We start from the raw sequence: 27232 nt of genomic DNA, 5'->3' as shown, positions 1-27232 counted from the left end.
ACAGTGGTTAACTGCGCACATTCCACTTCAGCGGCCCGGGGTTCGCTGGTCCAGATCCCGGGTGCAGACATGGCACTGTTTGGCACACCATGCTGTGGTAGGAGTCCCACATATAAAGTGGAGGAAGACTGGCACGGATGTTAGCTCAGGGCCAGTCTTCCTCAGCAAAAAGAGGAGGATTGGCAGCAGTTAGCTCAGGGCTAATCTTCCTCAAAAAAAAAAAAAAAAAAAGACTTGTAGGAGATAAAGACCTCTTTGCTAACTGAGTGGGGCCAGGAGGCTATAGGTAGTAACAGCCTGGTGAGACACAAGGACCCCCTAACTAGAGCCCTGGGAACTGAAAGGAGTTGAGGAAGTGACATAGGAGCCCAGAGAAAGCCAGGTGAAGTCTGAAGGGAGAGTCTGAGATAGTGGGGGAAGCAATGTGGTACCCCACATACATCATCCATCTCAGCCCAAGGCTTCCTCCTCCAGTGCACCCATCCTTCATTCCTTCCCTCAGTGCCTCAGTAGGAGCTGGACACCCACTGTATGCTGTGGATTTTCAACCCTTTAAGTGTATGGGGTCAGGGGCTGCACAATAAAAGATGAGTAAACTGATATAAAATGTGTCCCTGTGCTCCTGTGGCATCCCTTGGGTCTGGGGGCCCTGGTACCAGTACCAAGCACCACTGCTAGTGCCCTGGGCCTGATACCTTCTTGGGCAAACTTGGGTGTGTGTGTGGCGGGGAAAGTTGACACAACACACATCTGGGCTTTGGGGCAGGGTACAGACCACAGGCCTTGAATGACTTGAGGGGAGGGCCACAGATCAGATGGCCAGGGAGGAAGTGAGGGGACAGAAGAAGGCGTGGGAGTTAGGAGGACTGGTGAGTCTCAGGAGAGCTGCCAGAGGCATTTTTCTTGGACCACACCTTTGGGCTAGGTCCTGTGCCTGCTAGAGCCTTCAGAGGCTCTGGCCAGGCCTGAACAGGGGGTGCTGGCCACACAGGCCTCTGCAGCCTAAGCTTCTATTCCCTCTTCTGTGCTCCTCCTCCACTCAGACTAGTCCTCACCTGCCTGGGGAGCATCTCCCTCCTTCTAGACTAAGCCACGGGGCCTTAGCTGCCTGGGAAGCCCTTCCTGTTCACCCACACACAGCACACCTGGACTCACTCCCACCCAGGGCAAAGCCAGGTGGTCCTTGCAGTCTCTCCTGGGCAGGGACCATGACCTATGAGGATGTATCCTCAAGTCCTGGCTCCAAGAGGTGTCCAGTAAACCCCTACAGCTAGAAGATCTCTTCCTCCATGCATACCCATACAGGGGCACTGCCCAAATGCCCCCAAGAAACAAGGGGCATCCTCCCCGGGGGCAACCTCCAGAGCATCTGGACCCAGAGGACCAGAAGAGGAGGGAGGGAAGCTTGCCTCCGGGACGTTCTCTGGGGCCAGGCAGGTACAGCTCACTCAGGGCAGGTGAGGTGCACAGTGAGTAATAAGGGCTAGTCAGCTCCCAGGATCCACTGTGGACAAGCACCAAGGACGGAAGTGGTCTCCAGAGCCTGGAGACCCTGCTGGGACCCTTCAGCAGTCCCTGGGAAAATCTCGAGTCAACTGTGCCCCTCCTTTTTCCTTATGTTTCCTCCAGGAAGCCCTTCCAGACCACCACCCAGGACCTGCTAGCTGCTTGGCCTTGAACTCTCAGCAGGACCCACCCACTCTTGGCAGCTCAGCTTGGGCAAATCACTCCCGGGTGGGTTAAATGGGAGCCTGAGACTGACTCTGGACGGAAGGGGTAAAGTAACCCTGGGTCATAGGCTCTTTCCAAGAGCTTTTCCTTCCAGGTCATAGGGGGTGCTGAAGGCAGCCCAGGGGTGAGGAATGAGGCCTGAGTGGCCGCCTGCAGCCCCCACTGGAATCTTCCCTGCCCCTCCCTTTCAGATTAACTGAAACCTGCTAATTGTGGCAGCCCTCTGCACGCTCCCCTCCCCCACCGCCGTATTCCTCCCTCTCGTTGCCTCCCCTCCCCTCCCCCTTCCATCCGAATGATAAAGGGTCCGGCCCGCCTGCCCCCGCCCGGCCTCAGGCCCCGGCCCTGCCTCGCCACACTGCCCCAGTGCCCTGCGCCCTCCACGGGCCAGGCCTCTGCCCACGTTGTCGGCTTCCCCTGCATGGGGCCCTGCAGCAACCCACGCCTGGGGCTCCCCGGGGCGGAGTCGGCCTCCCAGCCCCCCAAGAGGAGGAAGAAGAGATACCTGCGGCATGACAAGCCCCCCTACACCTACTTGGCCATGATCGCCCTGGTGATCCAGGCCGCACCCTCCCGCAGGCTGAAGCTGGCCCAGGTGAGAGGGTCCCCCACTCTCTTCACACTCCGAGGTCCCCCACTTTCTTCACACCCCAGACCCGTCCCCCACCTACTCCCAGGCTCAGGTTCGGGCCTCCACCCCCACCGGGCCCTACCCAGCTGTGCCAGCGCGGCCAGTTCCGGCCTGGGCACCTGGCGAGGGGGCTGAGATGCTTAGGCGAGACCCTTTTCAGGGAGGTGCCCCCTTCTCCCTCGGGCTCAGAGGTGTTCTGAGGGGGGCGGCGCTGGGGCGCCCCTAAGCCCAGCTGTGGGGGAGGGGTGGTTGCCCCCTCCGCGCCCCGGCTCACAGCGCCTGCCGGCCGCCCCGTGGTTTCAGATCATCCGTCAGGTCCAGGCCGTGTTCCCCTTCTTCAGGGACGACTACGAGGGCTGGAAGGACTCCATCCGCCACAACCTCTCCTCCAACCGATGCTTCCGCAAGGTGGGGCAGGGCGAGGGTCGGGGCCGGGGGGCGGGGCGGGGGCGGTAATCCCGAGTATCCGGGGTCGCACGGCCCCACCCAAGCCTGCCCCCACAACCAGGTGCCCAAGGATCCTGCGAAGCCCCAGGCCAAGGGCAACTTCTGGGCGGTCGACGTGAGCCTGATCCCCGCCGAGGCGCTGCGGCTGCAGAACACGGCCCTGTGCCGGCGCTGGCAGAGCAGGGGCGTGCGGGGGGCCTTCGCCAAGGATCTGGGCCCCTACGTGCTGCACGGCCGGCCCTACCGGCCGCCCAGTCCCCAACCTCCGCCTAGCGAGGGCTTCAGCATAAAGTCTCTGCTAGGGGACCCCGGGGAGGAGGCGCCACGGAGCAGCCCAGGTCTGGCAGGCTCCACGCGCAGTGGGGAGGACGTGGTGCCCACTCAGCCCCTGCCCTCTGAGAGGTCTCTGTGGCCCCTTTGCCCCCTCCCCGGGCCCATGAGAGCAGAAGGGGAGGCTTCCCAGGGGAGAACCAGCAGGCCCTCGCCCCTTTCCCCTCAGCCCAGAACCTGGCCCCTCCACTTACTGCAAGGTACCCCAGACTCTGGGGGACTGGCCAGTGGGGGCCACAGGGCCTCACTTTGGGGGCAGCTACCCACCTCCTACTTGCCCACCTACACTCCCAACGTGGTAATGCCCTTGGCTCCACTACCACCCACATCCTGTCCCCAGTGCCCACCATCAACCAGCCCAGCCTACTGGGGGGTGGCTCCTGAAACCCATGGCCCCCCAGGGCTGCTCTGGGATCTAGATGCACTCTTCCAAGGGGTGCCACCCAACAAGAGCATCTACGATGTGTGGATTAGCCACCCCCGGGACCTGGCTGCCCCCACCCCAGGCTGGCTACTCTCCTGGTACAGCCTGTGAGGCTCCCAGGGCAGGGGCTGCTTGCTTCTCCCATCCCCTCCTGCTGCCACTGGCTTGTTAAAGGGAAACCAAGGCCAAGAGGACCAAGAGATGTCTGTGGCCACAGAGCCTTGAAACATGAGACACCAGCTGTTCTGAGTCCACAATGTTTATTGGACAGCCCCACGAAGGGTTGTGGCCCAGCTGGGCACCACCCTGGCCCTGATGGTCAGTCATGCCTCTCCTACCCCCAGAGGCAAAGCTGGAAGGAGCAGGGCTGTGCTTGGAGTAGCCTTTCCTGTCCCTTTCCAGGTCCCACCTTCTCTGGCCGTCTGTCCGTCCGTCCATCCATCCATCCATCCATCACCATCTGTCGCCTCCCCTCCCTGGCTGCAGGCTGGGGGAGGGACAACCTAATAGCGGCTCCAGCCTTAAGTCTTGTGCCCCCTTAACTGTCTGGGAAGGAGATAGCACCTTTTTGGGGAAAAGGGATCGGGAAGAAGGACCCTACAGTAGTTCTGGTGATGGTAGTGGGGAAGAGCACAGTAAAGGAACAGACAAGATTTTAATGGCAAGTCTGATTTTTGGTGGTGGGGTCGGTAACTGGGTCTGCGTCCCATCCCGCGGCTCTGGGATCCCTGCTGTGTGCCGCGATAACAGCAAATGGTGATAAGGAGGGAGCTGAGGGCCTGGGGAGCAATCATTTTCCAGGCTTAACACTCCTCCTCGCGGGGCGGGGGGAGGGGCAACTCTGGGAGTTTGGGGGGCAGTGGGCCCCCAAAAGGTCAAGAAGGTTGTTTGGGTGTAGAAACTTCGCTGCCTCCGCCGACAGAAGTGCGACCCTAGACTCCCTGGGCAGGATTACGAGGGCAGGTCCTCCGGGGGCACGAGGGCCGAGCTGGAGCCGCTGTCGGGGCCGGGGCTTGGAGGGCTGCCGGGGGGTGGCGTGGGGGTACAGGGGGTTCCAGTGAGTGGTGTGTCGGTGCTGAGCGAGGAGGGCGTCCCGGAGCGCGGGGCCCTGCGGCGCCGGGCCGGCCCCAGCTCCACTTGGCCCACTCGCTCGGCGAACTTGAGCGAGCACACAGTCTCGCCGAGGTCCTCGGGCCGCGTGGAGATCTGCGGGGGAGCGGCACTGGTGGGCGGCCCCCGAGTGGGCGGAGCCTGGCGTGCAGACCGCCCCCCTTGGCCCTGCGCCCCGCCCCGCGCCCGCGCCCGCGCCCGCGCCGCCCCCGCCCACCTGCAGCAGCAGCACGGCAGTCGCGCCGGGACCGAGCGCCGGCTGCAGCAGGCGCGTGAGCTGCGAATCGCGGAAGGGCACGTGTGGCCGGCGGGCCCGCAGCGCAGCCATCACGCCTCCCAGCGCCAACAGCGAGCGGTTGATGGTCCGGGCCTCCCGCAGACGCTGGGCGCCGTCCGAGTCTCCCCGCGCCGTGCCGGCCGCCCCCGCCTTCCAGGCACGCTCGGATCCCGCCAGGTCCACCAGGTGCAGCGTGCCTGCAGGGGCGAGCGAGTCCGACGTGGAGAGCGCCCCGGTTTCAGGTGCGACGAGGCCTCCCGCAGGGCTCAGGCGCAGGCCGCGGTACCTGCGGGGCCCGGACCGCGCGGTGGGAACGCCGCGCGCAGCGTCAGCGTGACCATCGCGTGCGAACGGGAGCTGTGCTGGTTCATGGCGGTGGCGGCGGTGGCCCGGTTGCTCCTCCCTAGGCTCAGCATCTGGAGGGCGGAGCGACAGGGCTTGCCTGCTGCTCGTGCTGCAGGGTCTGCGCCCCCAGGTGGGAGAACAGGGCGGGGCCTTGGAGGGCGGCGCTGCACACTAGGCAGTCTTACCTGGTGCAGCGTCTCCAGGTTGGGCACGTCCCAGTAGGTGAGGCCAGCCACCTGGATCCCCCCTTGGCCTGCTGGGCCCTGCCTCACGGCCAGGCGCTCGGGAGGCCCTGGGGCTAGGAGGTCCCTGGTGAGAAATGGGAGGGCTTGGTTTGGGGGTTCTCCGGGGAGCCAGAAGCCTCTGGGACTAGGGGTGGGGAGGAGGCGGTGCCGACCTGACAGCCTCGTTGTAGATCTCCACCATGCTGAGGGTCACGCGGTGCTGACCTCCGGTCCCCATCTCCCGGAACAATGACTGCAGCGCCCTAGGAGCTATGCCAGGGTCCTCGGGTGGGCCCTGGGGACGGGATGGAGTGCCACATCGGGCTCACATCCCAGTCCCTAGCCCCAGGAGCCACCCAGAGTGTGCCCCCTTCCCACCTCCATGCTGTAGGTCTTCCCAGTCCCTGTCTGACCATAGGTGAAAATGCAGACACTGTAGCCTCGAAGGCAGGACAGCACAGCCGGCTCCAGCTCCCTGAAGACCTAGGGGCAAGAGGAGTGCGAGGGGTGGGGCAAGGTGTGAACAGAGCTTGATTCCCCTGGGAGGCAGGCTCTAGAGGAGGCTCCCTGGAGAAGTGGGCATTTTCAAGAATTTTCCAGGCAAAGAAAAGAAGGAGAAGAGGTGGTGCAGAGTACTGGGGAGGCTGGGGGCATGGCAGTCAAGAGCCCAGATGCTGGGCTGGAGCACCAGGTTCAAACCCTGGGTGTGACAGGAGGCAAGTCACTCATCCTCTTTGTTCGAGGTTTCTCTCTGTGAGCTGAAGACTGTAATGGCCCCCGTCGTCAGGGCTGAAGGGGAGCATGTGCTGAGAGACTAGAGCAGTGCTTGGCACACAAATGATGAGCCCAAAAGGGCCCCAGGGTGTGAAGGATGGGCCAACTAGGATTGCTGGAACCTGGGCCCTGGGAGGTTGCAGAGAGGTAGCCGAGGGGGACGTGGGGCTGGGACTTGTATCTTGTTGGCAACTGGATGCCAACAGGAGCCTTTTGACCAATGACATGCCAGCTTTCCAGCTTAGAAGGTGGCTGGTAATGTCAGTTCTGCTGGAAGTGTTGGTTGCTGGCCATGAGGGCAGAATCTAGAATTGCCGTGTGGTCACTAAGAGTCCATGACTGAGAGGAAGCTCTGGGGGTGACCATGGTGGTGGGACTGTGGTTGGGGGGACTGTGGTGCCATTGCAGAGATGGGGAAGAGATGAGGGGGCTCGGTGACAGATGCCTTTGGTTCTTTCATTCAGACACATGGAGTTGGAGGGCCCTGTCCAGAAGGGCTGCCTGTGAGGCAGTGGACAACGGGGGGCCCGTGCAGGGCTGCAGTTTGGGGCAGCACGTGAGGCTGGGGTGGTGTGTGGGATACACAAGAGAGGTGAGTGGAAAACAGCTGTACTCCAGGAAGTGGGGGAGGGCGCCCTGGACACCTGCCACGCACTCTCATCACACCGTCTGTCCCTCTGAGGCCAGCACAGGTCTGAGTCTCAGCCAGCTCTGCCCCGTACCTCATCCCCTCCTGGCCCTGAGTCTGTTTCCTGAGCTATGGAAGCTCTAGCGGCAAAGTTTGTGTGTGACAGAGAAAGAGTGTGTGAAGCAAGTTGCTGGTAGGCTGGGGCTTGAGCCTCTGTTTTCTGCTGAGTCTGGAAGGAAAGAAAGTGCCCAGCTAGCCTGCCAGTCCTGCCTCCCAGATCCTCCGGCTCCCTTCTTTTCCCTGCTGGAGTCCAGCCACTCTCTCTCCTGGGAGGACAAATAGACTAAAAAGGGGAACCCAGAGTGCCTTCTGGACTCCAGGAGACCCTGAAGGAAGGTGAACACAGGTGCAAGGGCAGAGCATTACCTCCTCCTGGCTGGCATCTGGAGGGAAGACCCAGTCCAGATGGAAGCGATGCTGGCGCCCTCGATAACAGGTGGTGACACTGCCACCCGGGCCGGGCTCTGAGCACACCAGGCTGGAGGGTGTTCCTGGCCTCAGCCGACACAGCACACGGATATTTCCTGAGGTGGAGAGCAGGCCAGTGAGCTGCCTCCTGGGCCATGAAGCATGGAGAGGCTCCACTTCCTTCAGCCTGCCCCTCACCCCTCCACTCCCCGGTCCTGCCATACCCTTGAGCTCCAGCAGTCGCCCTGGGCATCCAGTTGGGGTCCTCTGCTGCTCCTCAGGGAGCTGAGTCCCAGCCCCTCTGGCTGACAGTGCTCCCAGGGCCCAGGATACCTGGGGGAACAGGGATGTGATGAAGACAGCAGGGAACTGCTGACGGAGGAGCTGATGGGGTGGGTGCTGAGAGCAATGTGGAGCCACCGTGTGACCACACAGCTGTGGTGATCTGCAACTTTCAGTGGCTTCAGGTCCCTGAGAACATCCTTCTGCGGACCTGGGATGGAACCCAGGAATCTGAGGAGGCCCACGGACAAAGACATCATCTGTCTCCTCTGGGCTCTTGGTAATCCTGAGAGATTCACTGTCACCCCAGTTGGCACAAGACAAAAACGAGACCCAGAAGTGACATCGCACACAGGGTCACACGACTGTTCTGGTTCCAGAGCCTACGTCCTCCATCAGAGCAGGCAGCTCCCAGGCTGGGAAGGGAGAAAGGACAGGGGCTCCCTGAGGGAAGGACAGTGATGGGGCTCCCCAGAGATCATGTGTCAAGAGAGGGGGCAGGTGGTCCTGACCTGGCCCTGGGCCTCGCTCAACGAACCCTGACAGCTCTGCGTGAAGGTGCTGACCAATCCTCGGAGGTCCCCACAGCCCTGACGCAGGCTGGCCATGCGTGCCCGGAGTCCTGGCAGGGGAAGGTTGTTGAGGGAAAGCCCAAACCCGTGGCCTTTCCATGAGCCCCCCAGCCCCTGGACTTACCTGCCAGCTGCCCATGCATCTGCTGCAGCTCCCTTCTGCAGTTCTGCTCAGTCTCCTGCTGGAGCTGCCGGAGGGCCCCCCGAAGGCCCTGCAGCTGCACCTCCTGCACCCCCAGCTGCCCCGCCCAACGCCACCCATTACTGAGGATAGGGCACTTAACAGTCCCCACCTCAGATGCCCCTCTCCCCAGTGCCCCAGCCTTTCTGGCCCCTGGGCCCAGCACCCACCTGGACTCGGAGAGCTTCTGTGGTGTCCTGGGCCTCCTGAAGCCGGCCCTGAAGCTCCACTAGTGCCTCTGCCTCATCCTGCAGGAGGGGGGAGGGGGGCAGCCAGGTCAGCATGTGGGAGGGGCGCTCCAGCAGCCCCATTTTCCAGCTGGGAAAGTCAAGTCAAGAGGAGCAGGCAGACCCATGCCTCCTAAGTCCATGCAAAGGTCCTTTCCCCAGGTCCCTCTGTTCTCCTGGGGTCAGTCACTCAGGGGAGCCACGGGACGGGGTGAAGGAGTTCTCCCATAGGCAGCAGTCTCCTTGATGGGGCTGTCCTGCACAGACCATCCCAGGGCCTAGCCACAGTCCTGGGGCCCTGGCCCTTCAGGTCACAGAGGGCCCCCTGCCTCTGTTCCAGCATTCAGGACATTCTGAGAAAGCCTGAGCAATATCGCTGGAGGCCAGTGTGCAGGAGCCCCAGACTGCAGGGAAGCAGCAGCTAAGGAGCAGGGTACCTGGGGGGCCCTGGTGGGGGGGCCGGGGCCCCAGTGCAGCAGGAGGTCCCGAGTGAGGCTCAGGCTCTGCTTCAGGGCCTCGTTCTCCAGAGTAAGGTGCTGAACCCTCTTCTCCGAGTCTGTCGCCCCCTGGCGGAGAGAGAAGCCCTCAGGACTCACCTGAAAGTCGGGGGCCCTCTCTCTTGAGTCCGCTCCTGGACCCGCCCCCAGCAGCCTCACCACTCCCAGGCGCAGCCGGCCCAGCTCCTCCTCCTGCAGTTCTAGCTGCTGCTTCAGTTCTTCCAGCTGGGAAGGAGGAGAGGACACGTGGTGGAGCACCTCCTTCCTGTCCCCCCCAGTCCCTGCTGCCTCCTGGGCCCCTCACCTGTCCAAGGATGAGCTGTTCCAGCCGCTGCCAAGCTCTCTGGTCCTCTTCCAACTGGGGGGACTGTTGCCCCTGGGTCTCACCCCTTGGTGAAAGGGAAGGGCTTTCTTCTTGGGATGGGGGCCCTGGGGTGAGGTAGACCCAGTTAGGACTGATGAGGTCTCTGGCTTGAAAAAGGGGCACCTTCAGAGCAGAGCTAGGCTTGGGACCCCGTACTCCACGCCACTCAGGCTCTAGTGGGCTTCACTCCCTCCACACGCTCCCTTTTCAATTCACTACTCTTTACACACCAGCGGGAGTTGAGGGTTGCACCCCCGAGGCTGACTGAGTCCCCTGGGGCAGGGCCTGCCTTCCCCTGGGGCTCCGAATCCATGCCAAGAGGGCCAAAAGCTGACCGGTCACCGTCAACAGTAGGGGAACATCACCAGGCTGTGAAGGAAGTAAGAATCAGGCGGAGAAGACGGGAACAGGAACGTGGAGGCCAGAAGGACTGGGGAGATAACGGGTTGCCGGAGAAGGACCCTCAGTCCCGCTCACCTTGGTCACGTCTGGAGGATTCCCGCAGCTCTCTTCCGCCCCCAGCTGGGCCGAGAGGAACTCCGCAAGACGCACCAGAGCCTCTTCCAAGGAGACCTCGGTTGCGCGGCCCTCGGCTCCCCCGACCGGCCCATCCTCAGACTCAGAGCAGCCTGCGAGGCCAGGTGGTGGGAGGGCAAGGTGCGCTGGGTCACGTGTTGGAGGCCAGGGCACCAGATGGCACCTGCCGGGCCCTCCGTCCCAAGGAGGTCACAGGCACCCCTCCCTCTCTAGGACGGCGGGGCTCCCCCGACGCACCGACAGTACCTACCGACCAAGCCGGTCAGCTCGGTCCACAGTTCTGCCGTGGGCTGGTCGGGGCGGCGGCGACCCCCGGGCTTGCTGCGGGCCCTCTAGGGAGCGAGCAGGGGAGCCCCTGAGGCGAGGCCAGGCAGCCTGCCGGGCTCTCTCCCTCAGGAAACTGGACCAGAGGAGCTGGGGCTGAGGTCTCTGCTCCCAACACCAGAACGACACGGGGTCCTCCGCGCGGCCCCCTCCCCAGCGTCAGCGCCCTACGCTGCGCGGGCCCGCAAAGCAGCTCTCAGGAAGGGGTCGCCGGCCGCGCTGCGCCCGCCCCCACTCACCTGCGCCGGGTCCCCGGGGTCGGCGGGCCCCGCGGCCCCGCCATCCCTGCGGAAGAGGCTGTAGAAGATGTAGATGAGCAGCGAGTAGAAGGCGTACATGGGAGTGCGGGGCAGCAGAGGGCCCCGCTTCGCGCCACCCCGCGTCCCCTCGCCCCGACTCGGCGCCCGCCCGCCGCACAGGCGGTGCGCATGCTCAGAGCGGCCGCCCCCACGGCCCGGCTCCGCGGGCAGAGGGGGCGCGCCCGAGAAAGGGGGTGCCAGAGACAGGTGGCCCCGGGACCCCCGCGGACACCTGCCCCGCGCCCCCTTCTATTTCGCGGAGACGTAGGGCTGAGAGCGCCAACGGACCCCGCACCCCCTTTTCTCGGAATCCCTCCCAGCCCTCCGTGGACGCCCCACCACGCTCATCCTTGGAGCTGTCCGCCCACGGGTGTCCAACCTCCACTCCCCGCACAGCCCCGCTCCTCCCCTCACAGCCCCGCCCCCTCCACCCTAGCGCGAAGCCCCGCCCACACCCCGCCCCCTCAAGCCCCGCCACGCCCCTCTCCTCATAGCCCCCTCCTCTTACCTCCCCGACCCTGCCAGTCCCGCCCCTCCCGGTCCACTTCCCCTCAAGCTCCCCCCTCCCCTCACAGCCCCGCCCAGACCCCCTCTCCTCACAGCCCCTTCCTCAGACCCCTCCCTCTCCTCACCACACATCCCTCCAAACGACCGGGCTAATACACCTCATCCCCGTACAGAGCCCCCTCCTCCTAGTCCCGCCTCCTCTCTTACAACCCGGTCTCGCTCTCCTAGAATGCCCCCTTAGCCCAGGCCCCGCCCCCGGCCGCTCTAGCCTCCACTCCTCTCGTTGGTTCGCTCCGGGCCTCCGCAGGCCGGGCGCGGGGGGCGGGGCGGCGGCGGACGGGCGGCACTGTGAGCACGTTCAGGCGACCGGTCGCCGTTGCGTTCGGGCCGCGCAGTTCGGCCGCCCCTGAGAGCCTGGGCTGTTGCTCCTTCCAAGCGCAGGGACCAGGCCGAGTGGGCCTGTGAGCGCCTCGCTCCTTCTCCCCCAGGTCCGGCGCCCCAACTTGGGTTCAAGGGCCCCAGGGCTCACGCCCACCCACCCCGCACTGCCTTCTCCCTTCTTTTCCCGGGAGAATTAGGTTTTTCTTCCCCACAGTTGTGTCCAGTAGCCTCAGGGCTCCGGAAAGTTTCGGATGAGCCTATCCCCATCCCAACATTTAGAAATGGTGCTCTGGAACCTGGGAGTCCTGGGGAGTCGCCCTTAGGGCTCCCGGTCGCCGGCTTCTGCGTTCTTTTTTCATCTCCAAAGTTGAGGATCCCCTGCCTGTCTCCTCAAACTCCCTACCGCCCAAGGCGCCATGGCCCTTAAGCCTTGGAGTGAGTGGAGCACGGCCCTGTCCCACCTGGCGCTAGGAGTGGTGTCTCTGCATGCAGCCGTGAGTACTGCTCAGGTGAGTACACAGGGGCCTGGCAGGGGCGTATCCCACTCCCAAACCCCAAGGACCTAGCTAGTTCCCTGGATCAGGGAGAGGGTGGTGGGAGGTGAGTCGGGGGGACCAGGCTTCCATGAGACCACCAGAACCTTCCGTGCTTAACGGAAGGTCCTGGCCTCTTTTTCCCACATCTCCCTTCTCTGTGTTGACAGGCAAGTCGAGGGGCTGCTGCTGGCTTCCTGCTCCAGGCCTTGGCCACCGCCACCATGCTGGCCCCAGGGCTGGGCACAGATGAAGACTATCTTGCTGGAGCCTGGGTAGCCACTGTCATTGGTCTGCCCCTTCTTGCCTTCGACTTCCACTGGGTGAATGGGGACCGCTCCTCCGCCAACCTGCTCCTGGGAGGGGGCATGGTGCTGGCACTGGCTGGGGACCACCTTGGTGACGAGGGCCGCTCTGTGGCTGGTCAGGCGGTGGTGCTAGTGGTCGCAGTGACCATCCTCATTGTGGCTGTTTTCACGACCAACACTTATGGAATGTGGGGGGGCGCCATGCTGGGTGCTGCAGGCCTCCTGAGTCGGCTGGAGGAGGACAGACTGCTGCTGCTGCCAAAGGAGGACGTCTGTCGAGGGGCCCTGGCCGCGGGGAGTTGGGCCTACCACCGGGCCCTGCACACACAGCGCCTGCAGTGGGAGTGACAGTTGGAGACAGCAAGGCAGGGCTTCTGCCCTGGCTATCACCTTCCCCTCCCGTGGACCTGCTCCTGAGGCCTCCTCCTCTAGGGATAGACTCTCCTTTCCCTCAAGTGGGCTTGCTGCATGGTGACTGGTCAGGGGGTAGAGTCTGGGCACTGCCCCTTCTCTGGCTGAGTGTGGGGACTTGTTTAGATCAGAATGAAAGGGTCCCAGGCATGTTTTGGGACCTGACTCTGGGCAGGCCATGGTCGTAGATCCAGAGAGAGGTTTGGTCTCCAATAAACCTTAGGGATTTAGCAGAAATATGGAATCTGCCCATTCTTCAGAGGGATTGAGGGGCTGGCCCGGTGGTGCAGCGGTTAAGTTCGCACGTTCCACTTCTCGGCAGCCCGGGGTTCGCTGGTTCGGATCCCGGGTGCGGACGTGGCACCGCTTGGCAGCCATGCTGTGGTAGGTGTCCCACATATAAAGTAGAGGAAGATGGGCACGGATGTTAGCTCAGAGCCAGGCTTCCTCAGCAAAAAGAGGAGGACTGGCAGTAGTTAGCTGAGGGCTAATCTTCCTCAAAAAAAAAAGAAAGAGGGATTGAGGGGTCCTCCAGTGAGCTTCCTGAGGCTCCCAGGGCAGCAACTGGTTTCTCTGAGCTAAAGAAGGGGATGCGCTGGAACCAGTCTGGGGCGTCCCCCAGCTTGGCCTCCTGCTGGTATCTTTGTCAGGAGAACCCCTGGACTGAGAAGACATACTCCTGGGCCCTTGCACGGCCTGGCAGGTGGCCCTCTGGGGCAGTGACCTTCACGGGCTGATGGCTGGGGTGGAAGCAGGGGAGGGCTGTACCACAGCTTCCCAGAAAGCCACATCTTCTCCCCGGGCTATGCGACCTCTGCCTGTTTGCCCTCTGGCCTGTGCAATAGAAGTCCTGATTTCCCAAGACCCTCAGTTTGCTCAGTTGACCCCTCTTCAGCTCCCAACCCCAGGGTTAGGAAGCGGGATTGGGCAGAACAGTGGGTTAGACTCGGGGTCGCGAGTCCTCCCGCGGGGAGTCCGGGCGCTTAAGTCCTGTGGAAGCACATCTCATCCCGCACAGGAGGGGAAGGGGTGGCCGGCGGGGTTTCCAGGAGCCAGCCCAGGGCCCCGCGCACGCAAGCCCGAGTGTTGGGGGACAAAGGCGCAGGCACACTCCGACGTGCGGTCCAGGGCTGCGTCGGTCCCGGTGACCCTCGGCGTGTGGGCCGCGCCCTGAACGCCCGGAAGCGCCGCGCTCGCCCCCATCTCAAGACTTCCCCACCCCAGGCGCGCACCCCTCCGCGGATCGCCCTGGGCCCCGCCCCCTCCCAGCCCACTTTCTGCAGGGGCGGGCCCTCAGGAACCCTCGAGCGCCCATTGGCCCTGGCTGCCGCGCCGTCTCGCCCAGAGCGGCGCTCCCATTGGTTCCGCGCCGCTCACGTGACAGGGAGAACGAGGAGGCGGTGGCGGCGGCAGCGGCGGGGGGAGCGCGCAGCGAAAACAAAGATGGCGGCCACGCCGGGGTTGGTGGCGGCGGCGTCTGCGGGGCGACGCGCGGGCCGGACCCTCTGAGGCGGCGGCGCAGGGAGCGGGCTGCGGGGTCGCGGCGGCGGCGAGAGGGCGGCGGGAGCGCGCGGCGCCCCTAACCTCCAGCCGCGAGAGCGCGCCGGCACCCGCCCGCCGGGCCGGCTGGCCTCGATGTCCGGCGCCGAGGAGGCCGGCGGGGGCGGCCCGGCCGCGGGGCCCGCCGGCGCCGTGCCGGCCGGGGCCGGGGCGGGGTCGGGGGCGGGGGCTGGGGCCGGGGTCGGGGCCGGGCCCGGGGCGGCCGCGGGGCCGGCGGCGGCGGCGGCGCTGGGAGAGGCGGCGGGGCCCGGGCTCCCGGACGAGGCGGGCCTGGCGGGCGCCCGGCAGCTGCAGGAGGCGGCCGGCGACCCCGACGCGCCGCCCAAGAAGCGGCTGCGGGCGGCCGAAGCGGCCGAGGCGGCGGCGGCGGCGGCGGCGGCGGGCAGCGGGAAGCTGGAGGAGCGGCTCTACTCGGTGCTGTGCTGCACCGTCTGCCTGGACTTACCCAAGGCCTCCGTGTACCAGGTAGGGCCGCCGGCCCGACCCCGACCCGGCCCGGCCCCAGCCCGCCGCGGCCGGCCCCGCGCCGCGTCTCCTCGCAGGCCGGCCGGCCGAGCCGGGACTCCGCGCCTGTTGGGAAGCTCCTCGTTCTCCTTTTCTCAGACTGTCTTGTTTTTTGCGTGGAACCCCCTTCTTTCTCGTTCTGACTCTCCTTAATTCCCCATCCGAATCTCATCTCTCTCCCTCAGATGCTTCTCTTTCCAGCTGCCCCCTCCTCAGCAAACCCCCCGCCCACCCCCTCAGGCTGACCCCACAGAAAACTGGGGCCAGATGCCCATCCTCTTCCCACCTCAGAGCCTGTTGTCCTCATTCCCGAGCTCCCTGGGCTCAGGGACCCCCTGGTCTTTCCTCTTCACTGAAGAGCTCCATCTCTATTCTTTTGGTAGCCACACCCCCAAAACCTGTCCTCCCGCTCATCCTGTACCCCTTCTTCCTCTCCAATGGAAGAATCCACTTCGCCTTGTCTGTCTCTTTCTGGGAAAACATTGAGAAGGGAGGGGATCCCCTCTTTTCCTTCCTTGGTCCCTTCCTCTCATTCCTGGTATGGATGAACCACCCGCATCCAGCTTCACAGTCTGGGTCCCTTCTCCAGCCCCAGTCTGACCCAGTCCCTTCTGGACATGCTACGCCCTTGGCTAGGCTCCCCCCCATCCTGCCTCACCCATGCCAGGCCTGGCTTCCTGGGCTGCCAGCACTCCAGGAGGTCTGTCCACCCTCCTCCTCCCATCTGAGGATCCAGCATGGGGGCTGGACTCAGAGTCCTTAACCAGCTCAGGGCCATCAGAGAGGGTACCAGGCCCAGGTGGGTCTTATGTGTGCATCACGTAGCACCAAGGGCTGCACTCTGGCCCCAGAGTCGGTGTGCAGTGTCTTGCCTTCTTTGTCTGTCTCTCTTCACCTTACCCCCCACCCCACCTCTGATCCCTGCTCTCCCCAGAGCTCCTTGAGGAACAGAACAGGTTCTCTATCCCTTTCTTTGCACTTACAGGATCTTGACATGGTTGATGGGGTCTTGTTCCTCTTTCTGTACTCAAACTGGGGGCCATGGGTGAGCGAGCCATTCTTTGTAGTAAGGAGTGTGGGGCTGGTTTGGGTTATCATTTTCTCAACCTCTGAATGTGCAAATCCTTCTCACTCTGGCAGGTTGTTTGGGAGGACCCCAGTGCGTGTGCATAACAGAGGAAGAAAAGAAGGCATTGACGGGGAAGTGGGTTCAGTTCTTTGGGGAGAGAGCACTAGTTCTCATTCCACCTTCCTGGGCTTTTGGAAGCTCCTGGGCAGAGGCTCTTGCTCAGGAATACCACAGGCCTCCTGACCCAGTGCCAGCTGGGGGAGTGCTTCCTGTAAGCCCCTCAGCCTTGGGGGTGCTCCTCAGGACTTGTCCTCTCTCTGTCCTCTTTTTCCGTTGCCCACAATCTTTTGATCCTCCTAGGTAGAACTCTTCCTTCCTTGGGTCTTGAGTGACAGCCCTAGAAGCCAATGGTGAGGGGATTCCTAGGGGAATTCAGGAGTCTCCTGTCTTCTCTCCTGTGAGTGGGCTGGGGCTGGACCTGGCATAATGATAGGCCACGTGGTGCTGTCTCCTGGTCTACTCAGCACAGAGAGTCTCAACTCTGCCTCTGGCCAGAGCTGCTGGTGCCTGGACCTCTGAGCCTGGCTGGTTTAAACCGGCCTGCACTGTGCTGGGAGCTGAGTGTATCCTGGGCAGCCGGAGGCAGACAGCTGAGCAGCTGTGATGGAGAGTGAAGGCACTGGGGCCACCCTGAACTGTGGCCCTCTCCACAGCCTAGTGGGCTCTGCTCCCTGGGAACAGGCCCACTGAGCAAGGAGAGCCAACTGACACTGAGCTACAGGCTCTGGCACTGAACCCCTGCACCTCTTCCGTTCTTCCCAAGTCACACCTGGGCCTTGGTAGGGAGTTGTTTTCCTCTCATTTCTAGAGGCCTGGAGAAAGTTCTAGAATATGTGATCAGTGGGAGAGCCCTTGGCTCTAGAAGGATTGACCAGAGCTCTGCCACGGGTCAGAACTCCTTTAGCTGCTGGAAGACCAGCCATGGGATGGGGGGCATGTGGGGCATGGATGCCCAGTAGTACCTATGCTGGAGGTTGGGGTGTGAGGGGCCTGAGGGAGGGGCTGGGGGAAGGAGGGAACGCTTCTTGGTGGCTCCCTGCCACAGGTGGGATTCCACTTCACCTTCACAGTGACCCTGGAGGGGGGCATTGAGGTCAGGGGTCTCTTGCCTGGTCAGCCTCAGAGCTGGGTTTGCTTCCTGGAGGATCTGGTCACAGATGACATGGGCTGCACACATGTTGCATCAAGATGGGTGAGCACAGAGCCTTCTTTGTGTCCCTGGTCAGGGCCCACTGCTAACCATCACCTTCTGGCCTGGGTTTTTGCTGGCCCATCTCTAGTAGACTAGTCTCAGGCGTGTTCCACTCTTTTCCTATCGGCAACATTTTTCCTAGCCCTGTTGGGACATGTGGCTCGGGGCTGGTACCAGCCCCACCGTCCAGCTGGGGGCTCTCTCAGATGGTGCCCAGCTCTGGGGTGAGGAGAAGAGCCAGTAGCCATGCTGAGCCCTGTGTGCTGTGCCTGGCACTAGAGCTGCGGGAGACAACTCAATGGGCTTCTAGAGTTGGCTGGGTGCACGATAACTCAAGAGCTTACTCTCTGGCCACCAGACCCCACCTCCGTGCCACTAGGGAAGCCTTGGTGGTGGTGAAAACTCGCCTCAAGCAGACATGGGCTGCATGGGTGGACCTGTCCACCTGCTTCCAAGTCTGAGCCCCTAGCCTGGCAGGGCCTGCTCCCCTGCATGCCCAGCACATCGCACCACACACCTGGGTTGGGAAGTGCTCCGGTGTCAGACCAAGGCACTTGTACACATAGTTCTCACTATGGCTGGCATTAGGACAGGGTAGGGCCAGGGCAGGTACAGCAGATGGTGGCTTTGATGTTCTCCAGGCACGCAGGTGGGAATAGGAGGGCTGGAGGTACATCAGGGACGCTCACGCAGGAGCAGATGGTAGGCAGCCTGTGCTGGCAGGAGTTCTAGATGCAGCCCAGTGGCCCCAGGGCAATGTGACCCTCCTCTACTGCCTATGAGAGCGCCTTCTCTGGGGGAAACACAGCCTCATTGGTGCCTGGAGTGATGCAGCTCCATGCCTGCATCCTCAGCTCTCCCCTAGCCCTTCACATGAGGCTCAATGTGTCCTCCATCAGACAGACCTGGCCCTGACCCTGCTGACATAAGTGAAGGCCCTGAGCTGTGGACTGGCATCTGGAGGAAGGGGCTGCACAGCTCCGTCCAGCCTCTCACCAGCCAGAAAAGCTTGTGACCCCTGTCAGGGTGAGGGACTAGTCAGGGGGTCTCTGTTATGGAATATGACCCTAGCTGGCCTTCTGGCCCCTGTGCCCACTGTGCCCAGCCTCCAACCTGGGCCTTGCCAGCAGTGTGCCCTGCTTCTCCAGCCCATTGCTCCTGTGCCACTTCAGCCTGTCTACCCTCTCCCTGTCTCTGCTCATTCCTCCTCCTCATGATCCCCACCGAGGCGGCACCGCCCTGCTGTGGCCCTCTTCCCTCCCTGCTACAAGATGCCCATTCCTCCCCACCTGACTGGGGCACTTGCTGCTGTCTGCCCTCTGGGAGGTTGGGTATGGCCTCCTACGCCTCCCACCACTAAGGTCTTCTATTTCTGCCAGGACTCAGCTCAGGCCCTAGCCCAAGGGGACTGGTCACCTGAGTGGTGGTCATGCTGGTAAAAGGCCCAGGAAGCAAGGGTGGCTCCATCTCTAACCCGGCCTTGGCCAGTGTGGGCACAGGCCTTGGGGAGCCTCCCAGCACGCCATCTCAGCGGCCGTCGGCATGGCTCGTGCTGCAGGCTCTGTTCAAGGTGATGTTTGAGGAATCCCTGGTGGTGCTGCCCACCCATGCATCCTGGGTTCCTCTTCCCCAGCTCTCGGACTGCGGCTGGCTTGAGCTTTGAGGTGAGAAAGGTAGCAGAAAAGACCGAAAATACATCTGCTTAGGCCTCCAAATCAAGGGCAGAGAGGAGAAGGCTTCTGGACTCTGGCTAGATGAGAAGCGGTGTTTTTGTGGTGCTGGTTTGTCATTTGAGTTACTTTTCGATCCTGGCAGCACTTAGGTTCTGAGCAAGAGGCTGACTCTGCGGGATTGCCTGCTTCCTACCCAAGTCCTGGCTCTCGGGGTGGCTTGCCATTGAGAACCACTGGCCCAGAACTTCAAACCTAAAACCTGGTGAAGGTTGGCGTGCTGGCTTCCCCCAAAACAGCTGTGTGTCTTGGACACTGCATGGTCTCTTCAGGGCCCCGTGACTAAAGAGGTTGAGGAGACCTCATGCCAAGCCTGTGGGGGTGTGGGGTGCCCTGAGGCCCTGCTGGGCCTGGTGAGGGCAGACTTCCAGCTGGGCTGAGTGGCACTTTTGTGGTTGATGCCCTTGACTGTGCTTTGGAGGGTGGGCTGCTCACATGGGCCTGGGTGCTGAGCCTTCCTCTAGTGGGAAAGAGTGGATATGGAGGGACCCCAGAGTTTGAGGGGACTGGGCACTCCAGGCTTCAAAGAGGGCTTGAAAGACCTACTGACCAAGAGCTTGGTTCCCGCAAGTTGTCAGGGGATGGGACTGGGGCGGGGGTGGGGGCATTTTCTAAGACGTGTTTATGGCCCAAGGCCCGGGGGTCAGGGCTTTTTTTCGTGAGTCTGGTTGGTCCATTCAACTCCCCCTTAGCCCAGGGAGGAGTTGGCTCACCTGGAGGCCCTGGGCATGTACAGCCTGGTGCAAGTAAGCAGCCAGGCAGAGGGCGGGGCTGCTGCGTGGTGTCCTCAGGGGCCAGGTACAAATGCCTGCTTCTGGACCATTTGCAGAGGGTCTTGGGGGTGGGGCCCCGACTTGGGTGGGACTCGGGACCCCAGGGGCAAGGGAGAGGCTTTTGCTGAAATCACAGGTCTGTGTCTGAGTCCCTTCTGAGGCTGTAGGCATGGCCTGTGTGAGGAGCTCGCTGGGCTCTGCTGCATGATGACCATAGTCGTGGGCGTTTGTTCTGTGCCCACCAAGTGCTGGGGGCCGAGCCACACTGCTATGTATGTTGTCCATCCTGCCTCTTCAGCACATGATGAGGCCAGTCCTGCCCTCGTTGCCTTTTGTGCCAGAGGAAATTGAAGCCCAGAGAGGGAAGTGACCAGCCTAGGATCACGCTGCTGCTGACCTGTGGGCTGGAGTCTAAGCCAGCATCTGTCCTGGGAGGGCCTGGGAGGCCCTATGATGTTGTCTTGGGTTGTGGTATCCCTCTCCCTGCCTCTCCCTACCACCAGGGTCTTCCTGGCAGGTGGTGGGAAGGCATCCTGGCCCAGGCACTGCAGGAGCTGCTTCTGGGGGCGCCCAGGCTTCTGGGGGCTTGGCCCTAATATATTGAGTGGGGCACTCTCGCCTGCCCTGGCTGGTGCTGTCCATCCAAGGCTTGGTGTGCGGCCAACACCGTGCAGAGTCCTCTGGGGCCTGGCTTCTGGTTGGGCAAATTGGGGCAGGTGCGGTCCAGCCTGGCCACTGCAGAGGCCAAGTCAATGCTGCCCTGTGGCCAGGCCTGCGTGGAGTGTTGAGGTCTTCCTCGGAAGGCCAAGAGGGGCCTGGGTGGTGGGGAGGGCTTTGGAGCATGGTGACCGCCCTGCTTTGTACACCTGGGCAGGGTGTTGGCTGGGCTTAGGCCAGCCACTTGGTATCCACCCGGAGAGTGTCCCTTGGTAGCTGGTAAGGGGCTGGTTGCATGTGGACATTGTCTTTTCCCTTCGCTGGGCCAGCAGTGCTTTGGAGTATCTTGCTGGCTCACCACGTTCCGATCTAGAGCTGAGCTGTTGGGTCCAAAGGGGCAGGGACACCACCTCCCGCCAGAGCCTATAGGCCCCCTCAGAAGGCCTAGAGCAGGAGGGCAGGGTCAGCGCTGCCTCCCTGTGGTGCCGTATCACCCGTGCCTGTGTTGGTTCTGGGGGCTCTGGGAAAGGGGGCAGGGGCTGGCCAGGGATCTCGTGTGTCCCTGCAGCCCCCAGGCTCTAAGCAGAGGCCTGCCAGGAGGGCATATGGGCAGGCTCTCTGCTCCAGAGCAGTGGGCTTTTGGGGTGGTGCTGGGAGGTAAGCAGTCACACACTTGGCAGCCTCAGTGTCCCTCAGGAGTCCCAGGACTCCATCCCTAGTCTTCCCCTCAGGCCCACACCCTGACTGGGCCCCCAGAGACAAGAGAAACCAGGTGGGTGGGGCCCAACAGGGTGTTGCTGCCGCTCTGCTCAGGCAGGGGCCCCAAGGTGACTGTCGAGCTGGGCCCTGTCCAGGCAGCCTAGTACTAGAGCTAGCCACACACAGGCATGGGGCCCCCAGGCCTGGGGGGTCTTGGCGTCCTGCTGGGCTTCCTCACTGCGGGTGCTGGGCAGCCGTTGGGGCTTCACCGCACGTGGTGCCACCTGTCTCAGCCTCCCTTCCAAGGGGCACCCTGAAGTTTCCTCCTCCACGAACAAGTGGTCACGTCAGCATGTGTGGCTTCCCTCCTGGCCTTGGCACACAGTATGATCCTCTCCCTGGGGTTCTGGTGTGGCAAAGCTGGGCCTCTGTTGAGTCAGGCCCTTGGCAGGGGCTGTGAAAGGGGGTGTGACCATGGCCCCTGGTTTGTGCCTGTGGCGTCTGTATCCCCCTCCGCTCCTGTCCACTCACTGCATCTCTGGCTTCTCCACTGATCCCTAGGAGTGGACAGACTGCTTTTCCACCCTGCTCCTCCTGTGGGCAGGCCTCACCTCATCCTGATCATTCCTGGGACCAGCCTCACTCCCTACCCCCCAGCCAGCCCTTGTGCCCAGAACTGGCGCTGGCCCGCCCCTGCCAGACCCTGTTCCTCCACTGTGAGTCCAGCCAACTCCCCTTCATCTTGCACATTTAATTTTTGACCTGACTTAGAAACTGAGATTTGAGTGCAGATAATCTGTGGTGTTTGTGTCAACATGGATTCTGTGCATGAGGCCTTTGTCCCCAGCTCACCTGCCCCCACTGTCAGTCCTCAGCATGTAGCTCCCATCACTCATTAGAGCCCAGGCCCAGCCCACAGGTACTCAGGGCTCGCTCAGCCTCCTGCAGTTCCTCAGCTCATGGTGTACAGATGCCTGAAGTGATGGGATGGCAGCTAGTGTCTACTGAGGACTTCATGTTGGTGAGCGTGGCCAGGCAGTGACTCTGTCTGCCTCCGCCCCACTGCATCTCACTGTGAAAAGGGTCCTGGACCCCAAGGGACCCGTGTTGCTCAGTGGCTTTCTGGAGGCTTGCCATGGATGGCGGGCCCAGGCCAGCCACTGGAGAGGCGTGTGAAAGTGCTGCCTGCTTTTTCATCCTCAGCTAGCTGTGGGGGAGTCTCCCCAAATGGAAATCCAGCTAATCCTTGGTGGGCCCCCAATGGAAAGCTGAGCCCAAGGCCCGCACACCCCTACCTCCCAGCATTCCCTGGGCTCTGTGAGACCACCACACCTGCCCCTCATCTGTACCAGCCCCATGGGCCAGGCCTGAGGGGAGCTGTGTCTGCCCCAAGAGGACACTCAGTCCAAGTCTTAGCTCTTGTACCTCTTGGTTTCTGTGTGGGTTTCTCCTCCCCCAACACTGTAAGCCCCTGGAGGACCCAGCCCACAGCCTACCATATATCTCTCCATGGCACTAAGTGGGTGCTAAGGAGGTGTGTGTGGAGCTAGTGAGAGACCCAAGATAGGAGTTGAGGTGGCAACCCACTGTCCACACATGGAAGGACCACCAGCAAGAGAGGCAGGTTGCTGACAGGCAGCTTCCGGGTCTCTGATGTGCAGGTTCAGAAAGGGAAGGGACCTATTGGCTCCTGTTGACCCAACCCAGCAACATGTCCCACTTGCAGCCCCTGTTCCCGCCTCCCCCAGGCACACATTGTACCCACACACCCTTGTCACAAGCCAACTTGGCTTTTCCCCCAGCCACAGCTGTGTGCCATCAGCTCTTGGGAAGGCCCCCACAGGTAGCTAGCTCCACTGGGTGGGTGGCAACTGCCCTCTCACTTGTGCTGGCCAAGGAGGGCTGGAGGGGTTATGCTGGGGGTGGATTTGAGCCAGGTCCCCAGCCCCCAGCCTGAATGGCCCTTGTGAAGGCCAGGGAGAGGGTGCTCCTGCCTTGGCACGAGGAGCAGTGTCTCCTGCCCCACTCAACACCCGATGGCTAAGTGCCACTGCTGTGCTTGGCCAAGAGCCCGCTTTCCTGCAGGCATCCTGAAATCAGGGCCTGTAGGGACTCTTGGGAGAAGCCCTGGCCCCTGGGGTGGGAAAAGGCCAGGATCCAAGCCCCTATGTGGCCAGACCAATCACCAGCAGGCCTGCCTCAGTGGAGAGCCATAATCTGCAAGTTGATGAGTGCCACCCTTGAGACACCCACTTCTTCACAGGGGCCCAGTTGGCTGTATTCTTGTAGTGCTCCAGGAAAAAGGCTTTTCCCTCCTGAGCAGCAGCCCTCTGTGTTTGCTAAACAACAGCATGCCTGTACCTCTCCTTGCCAGCAGCCCCTCCTACAGCTGGAGTCCCTCAGGATGGCCGCTGGCTTGGCCTTAGCTGGAGGGGGTGGGGCGGGGCAGGGCAGAGCAGGCAGGCGCAAGCGTGTGTGCAAGTCCCGCAGGTCTGTGAGCTTCATCTCCCTTTCCTTCTTCGCAGTGTACTAACGGTCACTTGATGTGCGCTGGCTGTTTTATCCACCTACTAGCAGATGCCCGGCTGAAGGAGGAGCAGGCCACATGCCCCAACTGTCGATGTGAGATCAGTAAGAGCCTCTGCTGCCGCAACCTGGCTGTGGAGAAAGCCGTGAGCGAGCTGCCCTCCGAGTGTGGCTTCTGCCTGCGCCAGTTTCCCCGCTCCCTTCTGGAGAGGCATCAAAAAGAGGAGTGCCAGGACAGGTAACCACCTGTCTGGCCCTCCTGCCACAGGCTTGGCCACACGTGCAGGGCCCAGCACAGGGCTGGAGACCACTCTGGTGTGGGTGAGATCCAAGTGTGCGGGATACTCTGGCTGGTCCTTGTTGCCCAGACCTCAGGTTCCGCACACGCAGCCCACCGACCACCTTTTAGGGCTGGGCCAACGTGAAGCTGCTCAGGGCCCAGGCCCTGGAGGGGGGTGGCCCCACAGAGGGCAGGGGGCTTGGATTTGTACCCAGTGTCTGTCTGGTAATCATCCTGGCTCTGCAGGGTTCTCTTTGACTGTGTGGTGGCTTCTTTGAGGCTGTCCTTGGCATCCCTGAGCCCAGGAAAGCATGGCCAACTCAGGAGCTGTGGGAGCTCTCTGTGAGGGTACGATGGCACCCCAACCCAGCCCTGGCTGGTTCACACTGTCGCCTGCTGTGGGGCCAGGCCACTGAGCCTCACCTGGAGTGAAGCTGTGTAGGGTCCGGGACCGTGATCAGTGGCCACTATTGCCAAGCATTAGAGAGACCCCCTAGCAGTGGGTATAGGTGGCATGTGCATTTACAGTCCGAATGTGCTCCTCTTCTCTCTGACTTTCACACATGCTCTGATCCCTTCCAGGGAGCCCACACACAGCGAGTGTGTCCTTCAGAGAGTAGCTCATATATGAGCAAGGCTGGGCAGAGGCCCACCTTTGGAGGACTACTGGGCACAGCCACCTCCCCAGGGCGCAGGCTGTGACCATGGTGCTCACCTCCTCTCCAGGGTGACCCAGTGCAAGTACAAGCGCATCGGCTGCCCATGGCACGGCCCCTTCCATGAGCTGACAGTGCACGAGGCTGCATGTGCCCACCCAACCAAGACGGGCAACGAGCTGATGGAGATCCTGGACGAGATGGATCAGAGCCATCGCAGGGAGATGCAGCTCTACAACAGCGTCTTCAGCCTGCTCAGCTTTGAGAAGATCGGCTACACAGGTGAGGCCCTGCCCACCGCACGCAGCCCACTGCACGCCACTCAGCTGAGGGGCCAGGAAAGCAGCAGGCTTTGGGCAGTGGGCACAGGTCGCGCCGGTTGCTGGGCTCTGGACAAGCTCCTGGCCATGGAAGGATCCCTCTGGGGGAGAACACAGGCTGGAGGCCAAGCAGGGAAGGGGCTGGGGCAGGACTCCAGGGGTACCTGCATGGCTCTCACAGAGGCCCCTCCCACCTGTCCTTCTCACCCCATCCCTGCCCGCCCCCCTCCCCCCCCCCGCCAGCTAGCAGTGTCCTCACTGCATGGGGCTGCACAGCCCTGGGACAGTTGGGGTCTAACCAGAAAGTGGGTGTGTCTTGGGGGGCCCAGGAGCTGGGGGCCTGCCCTGCAGAGCCAGGGGCAAGAAGAACACTTGTCACGTCGGGTTCTACCTGCGGGAGGTCACTGCAGTGGCCACAGGCCTCCTAAGGCCAGCAAGAAGATGCTCAGGGCCAGGGCTCCAGAATGAGCGAGGGTGCCCAGCTCAGAATGCAGAGCTGAGAGTGGACGTCTAGGGCCGGGCAGGCTGGACCACGCCCAGGCCCACTGGATCTCATGGGCTCTCCAGGCTACTGCTACTGCCTTTGGACGTGCTGGGGAGCAGGAGCCAGGCCAGAGCCTGGTCCATACACAGAGAACAGCCAGAAGTACCTGCTGATGCTGGGGCCATTCAGGGAGACTCCAGCCCTCTACTACCCAGCCCATACCAGGCGGCCAGCTCAGAGCATCAAGGGCGGTCATGGGCAGCCAAGTCACACTGCCTGGACTGGGCCTGGCTAGGTGTGGGCCTGCATGGGCCTGAGAGGCTGAGGGCCCAGGGGCCTCAGCAGCAGAAGGCCGCGGCCCCTGGTTAATTGCAGCTTCAGCCACCCTGGTGGGCGCCATGGCACAAACAGTCCAAGTCAGGCCTCAAGGGTCCAGGCAGGCCAAGGTGTTGTGACTGCGGCGGTGGTGGGCAGGGAGCCCTGTCCACTCAGGAAGGACTGGCCGCCTCCGTGGAGGGACTTGCCAGCCACAGGCCACGGGCTATGCTGAGAGGACTGTGTGACGGCAGTCACCCATTGACTGATGGGCCCTGCAGATGGCTGGCAGAGCCCAGCACTGGGCCACACGCTGGTGCTCTGCCTCGCAGCCCAACGCAGGCTCCAGTGCCATGTGCCAGCCTGCCCGCCGGCTTTTCTGGCAGCTCTGTATGGGAACCAATAAAGTGCACTTGTTCTCAGAACTGCATCCTGTCTGTGTGTCTGCTTACCCACACCCCTGGGGCAGGGCCTCTCCCTCTGCCTGGGTCGGGCCCTGGGGGAGGGCGAGGGGGGAGGCCAGTGGGGGTTGGGGCTGGCCACTCACTTCCCTCAGCCTCTGGGCTCCCTGCAGCTAATGCGTGTTACTTCTGTTTATAGTTGTTTCCCCAAAGCTTGTGTACACCTCCATTTGCCATAATTGCGTTTGATTTGCCTTGTGACAAGTAGAGCACGCTGTGTCCTGGTAAGTTGCCTTCCTCCCTGGCTGAGCCTGTGTCCTCGGCTGGCCGGTAGGGAAGGCGCCGCCACGCGGCCCCGCCCACACTGACTGCCGGCTCTTCCCGGCCTGTCTGTCTCCACAGAGGTCCAGTTCCGGCCATACCGCACCGACGACTTCATCACGCGCCTGTACTATGAGACGCCGAGGTTCACAGTGCTGAACCAGACGTGGGTTCTGAAGGCGCGCGTGAATGACTCGGAGCGCAACCCCAACCTGTCCTGCAAGCGCACGCTCTCCTTCCAGCTTCTCCTCAAGAGCAAGGTCACGGCACCCCTAGAGTGCTCCTTCCTGCTGCTCAAGGGCCCTTACGACGACGTGAAGATCAGCCCCGTCATCTACCACTTCGTCTTCACCAACGAGAGCAACGAGACGGACTACGTGCCGCTGCCCATCGTCGACTCCGTGGAGTGCAACAAGCTGCTGGCCGCCAAGAACATCAACCTGCGGCTCTTCCTGTTCCAGATACAGAAGTAGGCGGCACTGCTGTGCTGCCCACACCTGCCTGGCAGTGGCTTCACAGTGCTCTCTGACCATTTTAGTAAAGGAGGAAGGAACAGAAGCGAATGTTGGGAAAGTCTGCATGTGTGTGCGACAGTGTGAGCGCTCTGCCTTGCCCTCCGCCGGCCCTCCGCCCCGCCTCCCCTATCCTGGCACCTAGGCTGGGCCACCTGCAGAGGAGACGGCGGCTCAGGGAGCCCCCAGCGCGCAGCGAGGTGCACGACCCGCTCTGGGCCGGGCTCAGGCGAGCTGACTTCAGACGGCATATTTGATTGCAATTAAAAAGGCACCTTGTTTGCTACTTTCTGTTTTGTTCAAGGGGAAGGCATGGCTGTGATTGGACAGCGTGGGAGCTTTGGTTTGGCCTCTGGGTCAG

General features: G+C 62.5%; 3 protein-coding genes across 10 annotated transcripts; 2 read left to right on the top strand and 1 right to left on the bottom strand.

The window, feature by feature from the left end:
• Positions 1 to 1942: 1942 nt before the first annotated feature.
• FOXH1 (forkhead box H1) lies at positions 1943 to 3797 on the top strand. The gene is made up of 3 exons (XM_014858196.3): positions 1943 to 2326; positions 2666 to 2770; positions 2871 to 3797. Exons 1-3 carry the CDS (start codon positions 2027 to 2029, stop codon positions 3672 to 3674), a joined length of 1209 nt encoding a protein of 402 aa, XP_014713682.2. The 5' UTR covers positions 1943 to 2026; the 3' UTR covers positions 3675 to 3797.
• An 11-nt stretch (positions 3798 to 3808) lies between these two features.
• Positions 3809 to 10849, bottom strand: KIFC2 (kinesin family member C2). 3 transcript variants are annotated; one of them, XM_044780892.2, is made up of 18 exons: positions 10613 to 10849; positions 10300 to 10381; positions 9990 to 10141; positions 9743 to 9881; positions 9453 to 9577; positions 9308 to 9373; positions 9089 to 9217; positions 8595 to 8672; positions 8368 to 8482; positions 8184 to 8293; positions 7614 to 7722; positions 7348 to 7505; positions 5898 to 6002; positions 5693 to 5814; positions 5481 to 5604; positions 5237 to 5366; positions 4891 to 5147; positions 3809 to 4769 (listed from the first exon to the last, which is right to left on the bottom strand). In XM_044780892.2, the coding sequence occupies exons 1-18, from the start codon at positions 10709 to 10711 to the stop codon at positions 4515 to 4517; spliced, it is 2355 nt and encodes a 784-aa protein (XP_044636827.1). In that variant the 5' UTR covers positions 10712 to 10849; the 3' UTR covers positions 3809 to 4514. The 3 variants fall into 3 exon arrangements, with proteins under 3 accessions (XP_044636827.1, XP_070338001.1, XP_070338002.1); XM_070481900.1 differs by having other exon boundaries at positions 3815 to 4584; XM_070481901.1 differs by having other exon boundaries at positions 3817 to 4834; positions 4876 to 5147.
• Positions 10850 to 11464: 615 nt separating this feature from the next.
• On the top strand, positions 11465 to 27157 carry LOC106841925 (zinc finger TRAF-type-containing protein 1). Of its 6 annotated transcripts, none has more exons than XM_070481908.1 (4): positions 11843 to 12069; positions 23582 to 23820; positions 24589 to 24800; positions 26441 to 27157. In XM_070481908.1, the coding sequence occupies exons 1-4, from the start codon at positions 11977 to 11979 to the stop codon at positions 26830 to 26832; spliced, it is 936 nt and encodes a 311-aa protein (XP_070338009.1). In that variant the 5' UTR covers positions 11843 to 11976; the 3' UTR covers positions 26833 to 27157. The 6 variants fall into 6 exon arrangements, with proteins under 6 accessions (XP_044636869.2, XP_070338009.1, XP_070338008.1 ...); XM_070481907.1 differs by lacking the exon at positions 11843 to 12069 and adding an exon at positions 14179 to 14272; XM_070481903.1 differs by lacking the exon at positions 11843 to 12069 and adding an exon at positions 14308 to 14837.
• Positions 27158 to 27232: the final 75 nt, after the last annotated feature.

Source organism: Equus asinus, chromosome 12 (assembly GCF_041296235.1).
Source record: "Equus asinus isolate D_3611 breed Donkey chromosome 12, EquAss-T2T_v2, whole genome shotgun sequence".
In the NCBI taxonomy this organism is placed as follows: Eukaryota; Metazoa; Chordata; class Mammalia; order Perissodactyla; family Equidae; genus Equus; species Equus asinus.
The sequence above is the reverse complement of the archived record's forward strand: the minus strand, read 5'-3'. Positions and strand labels throughout refer to the sequence as shown.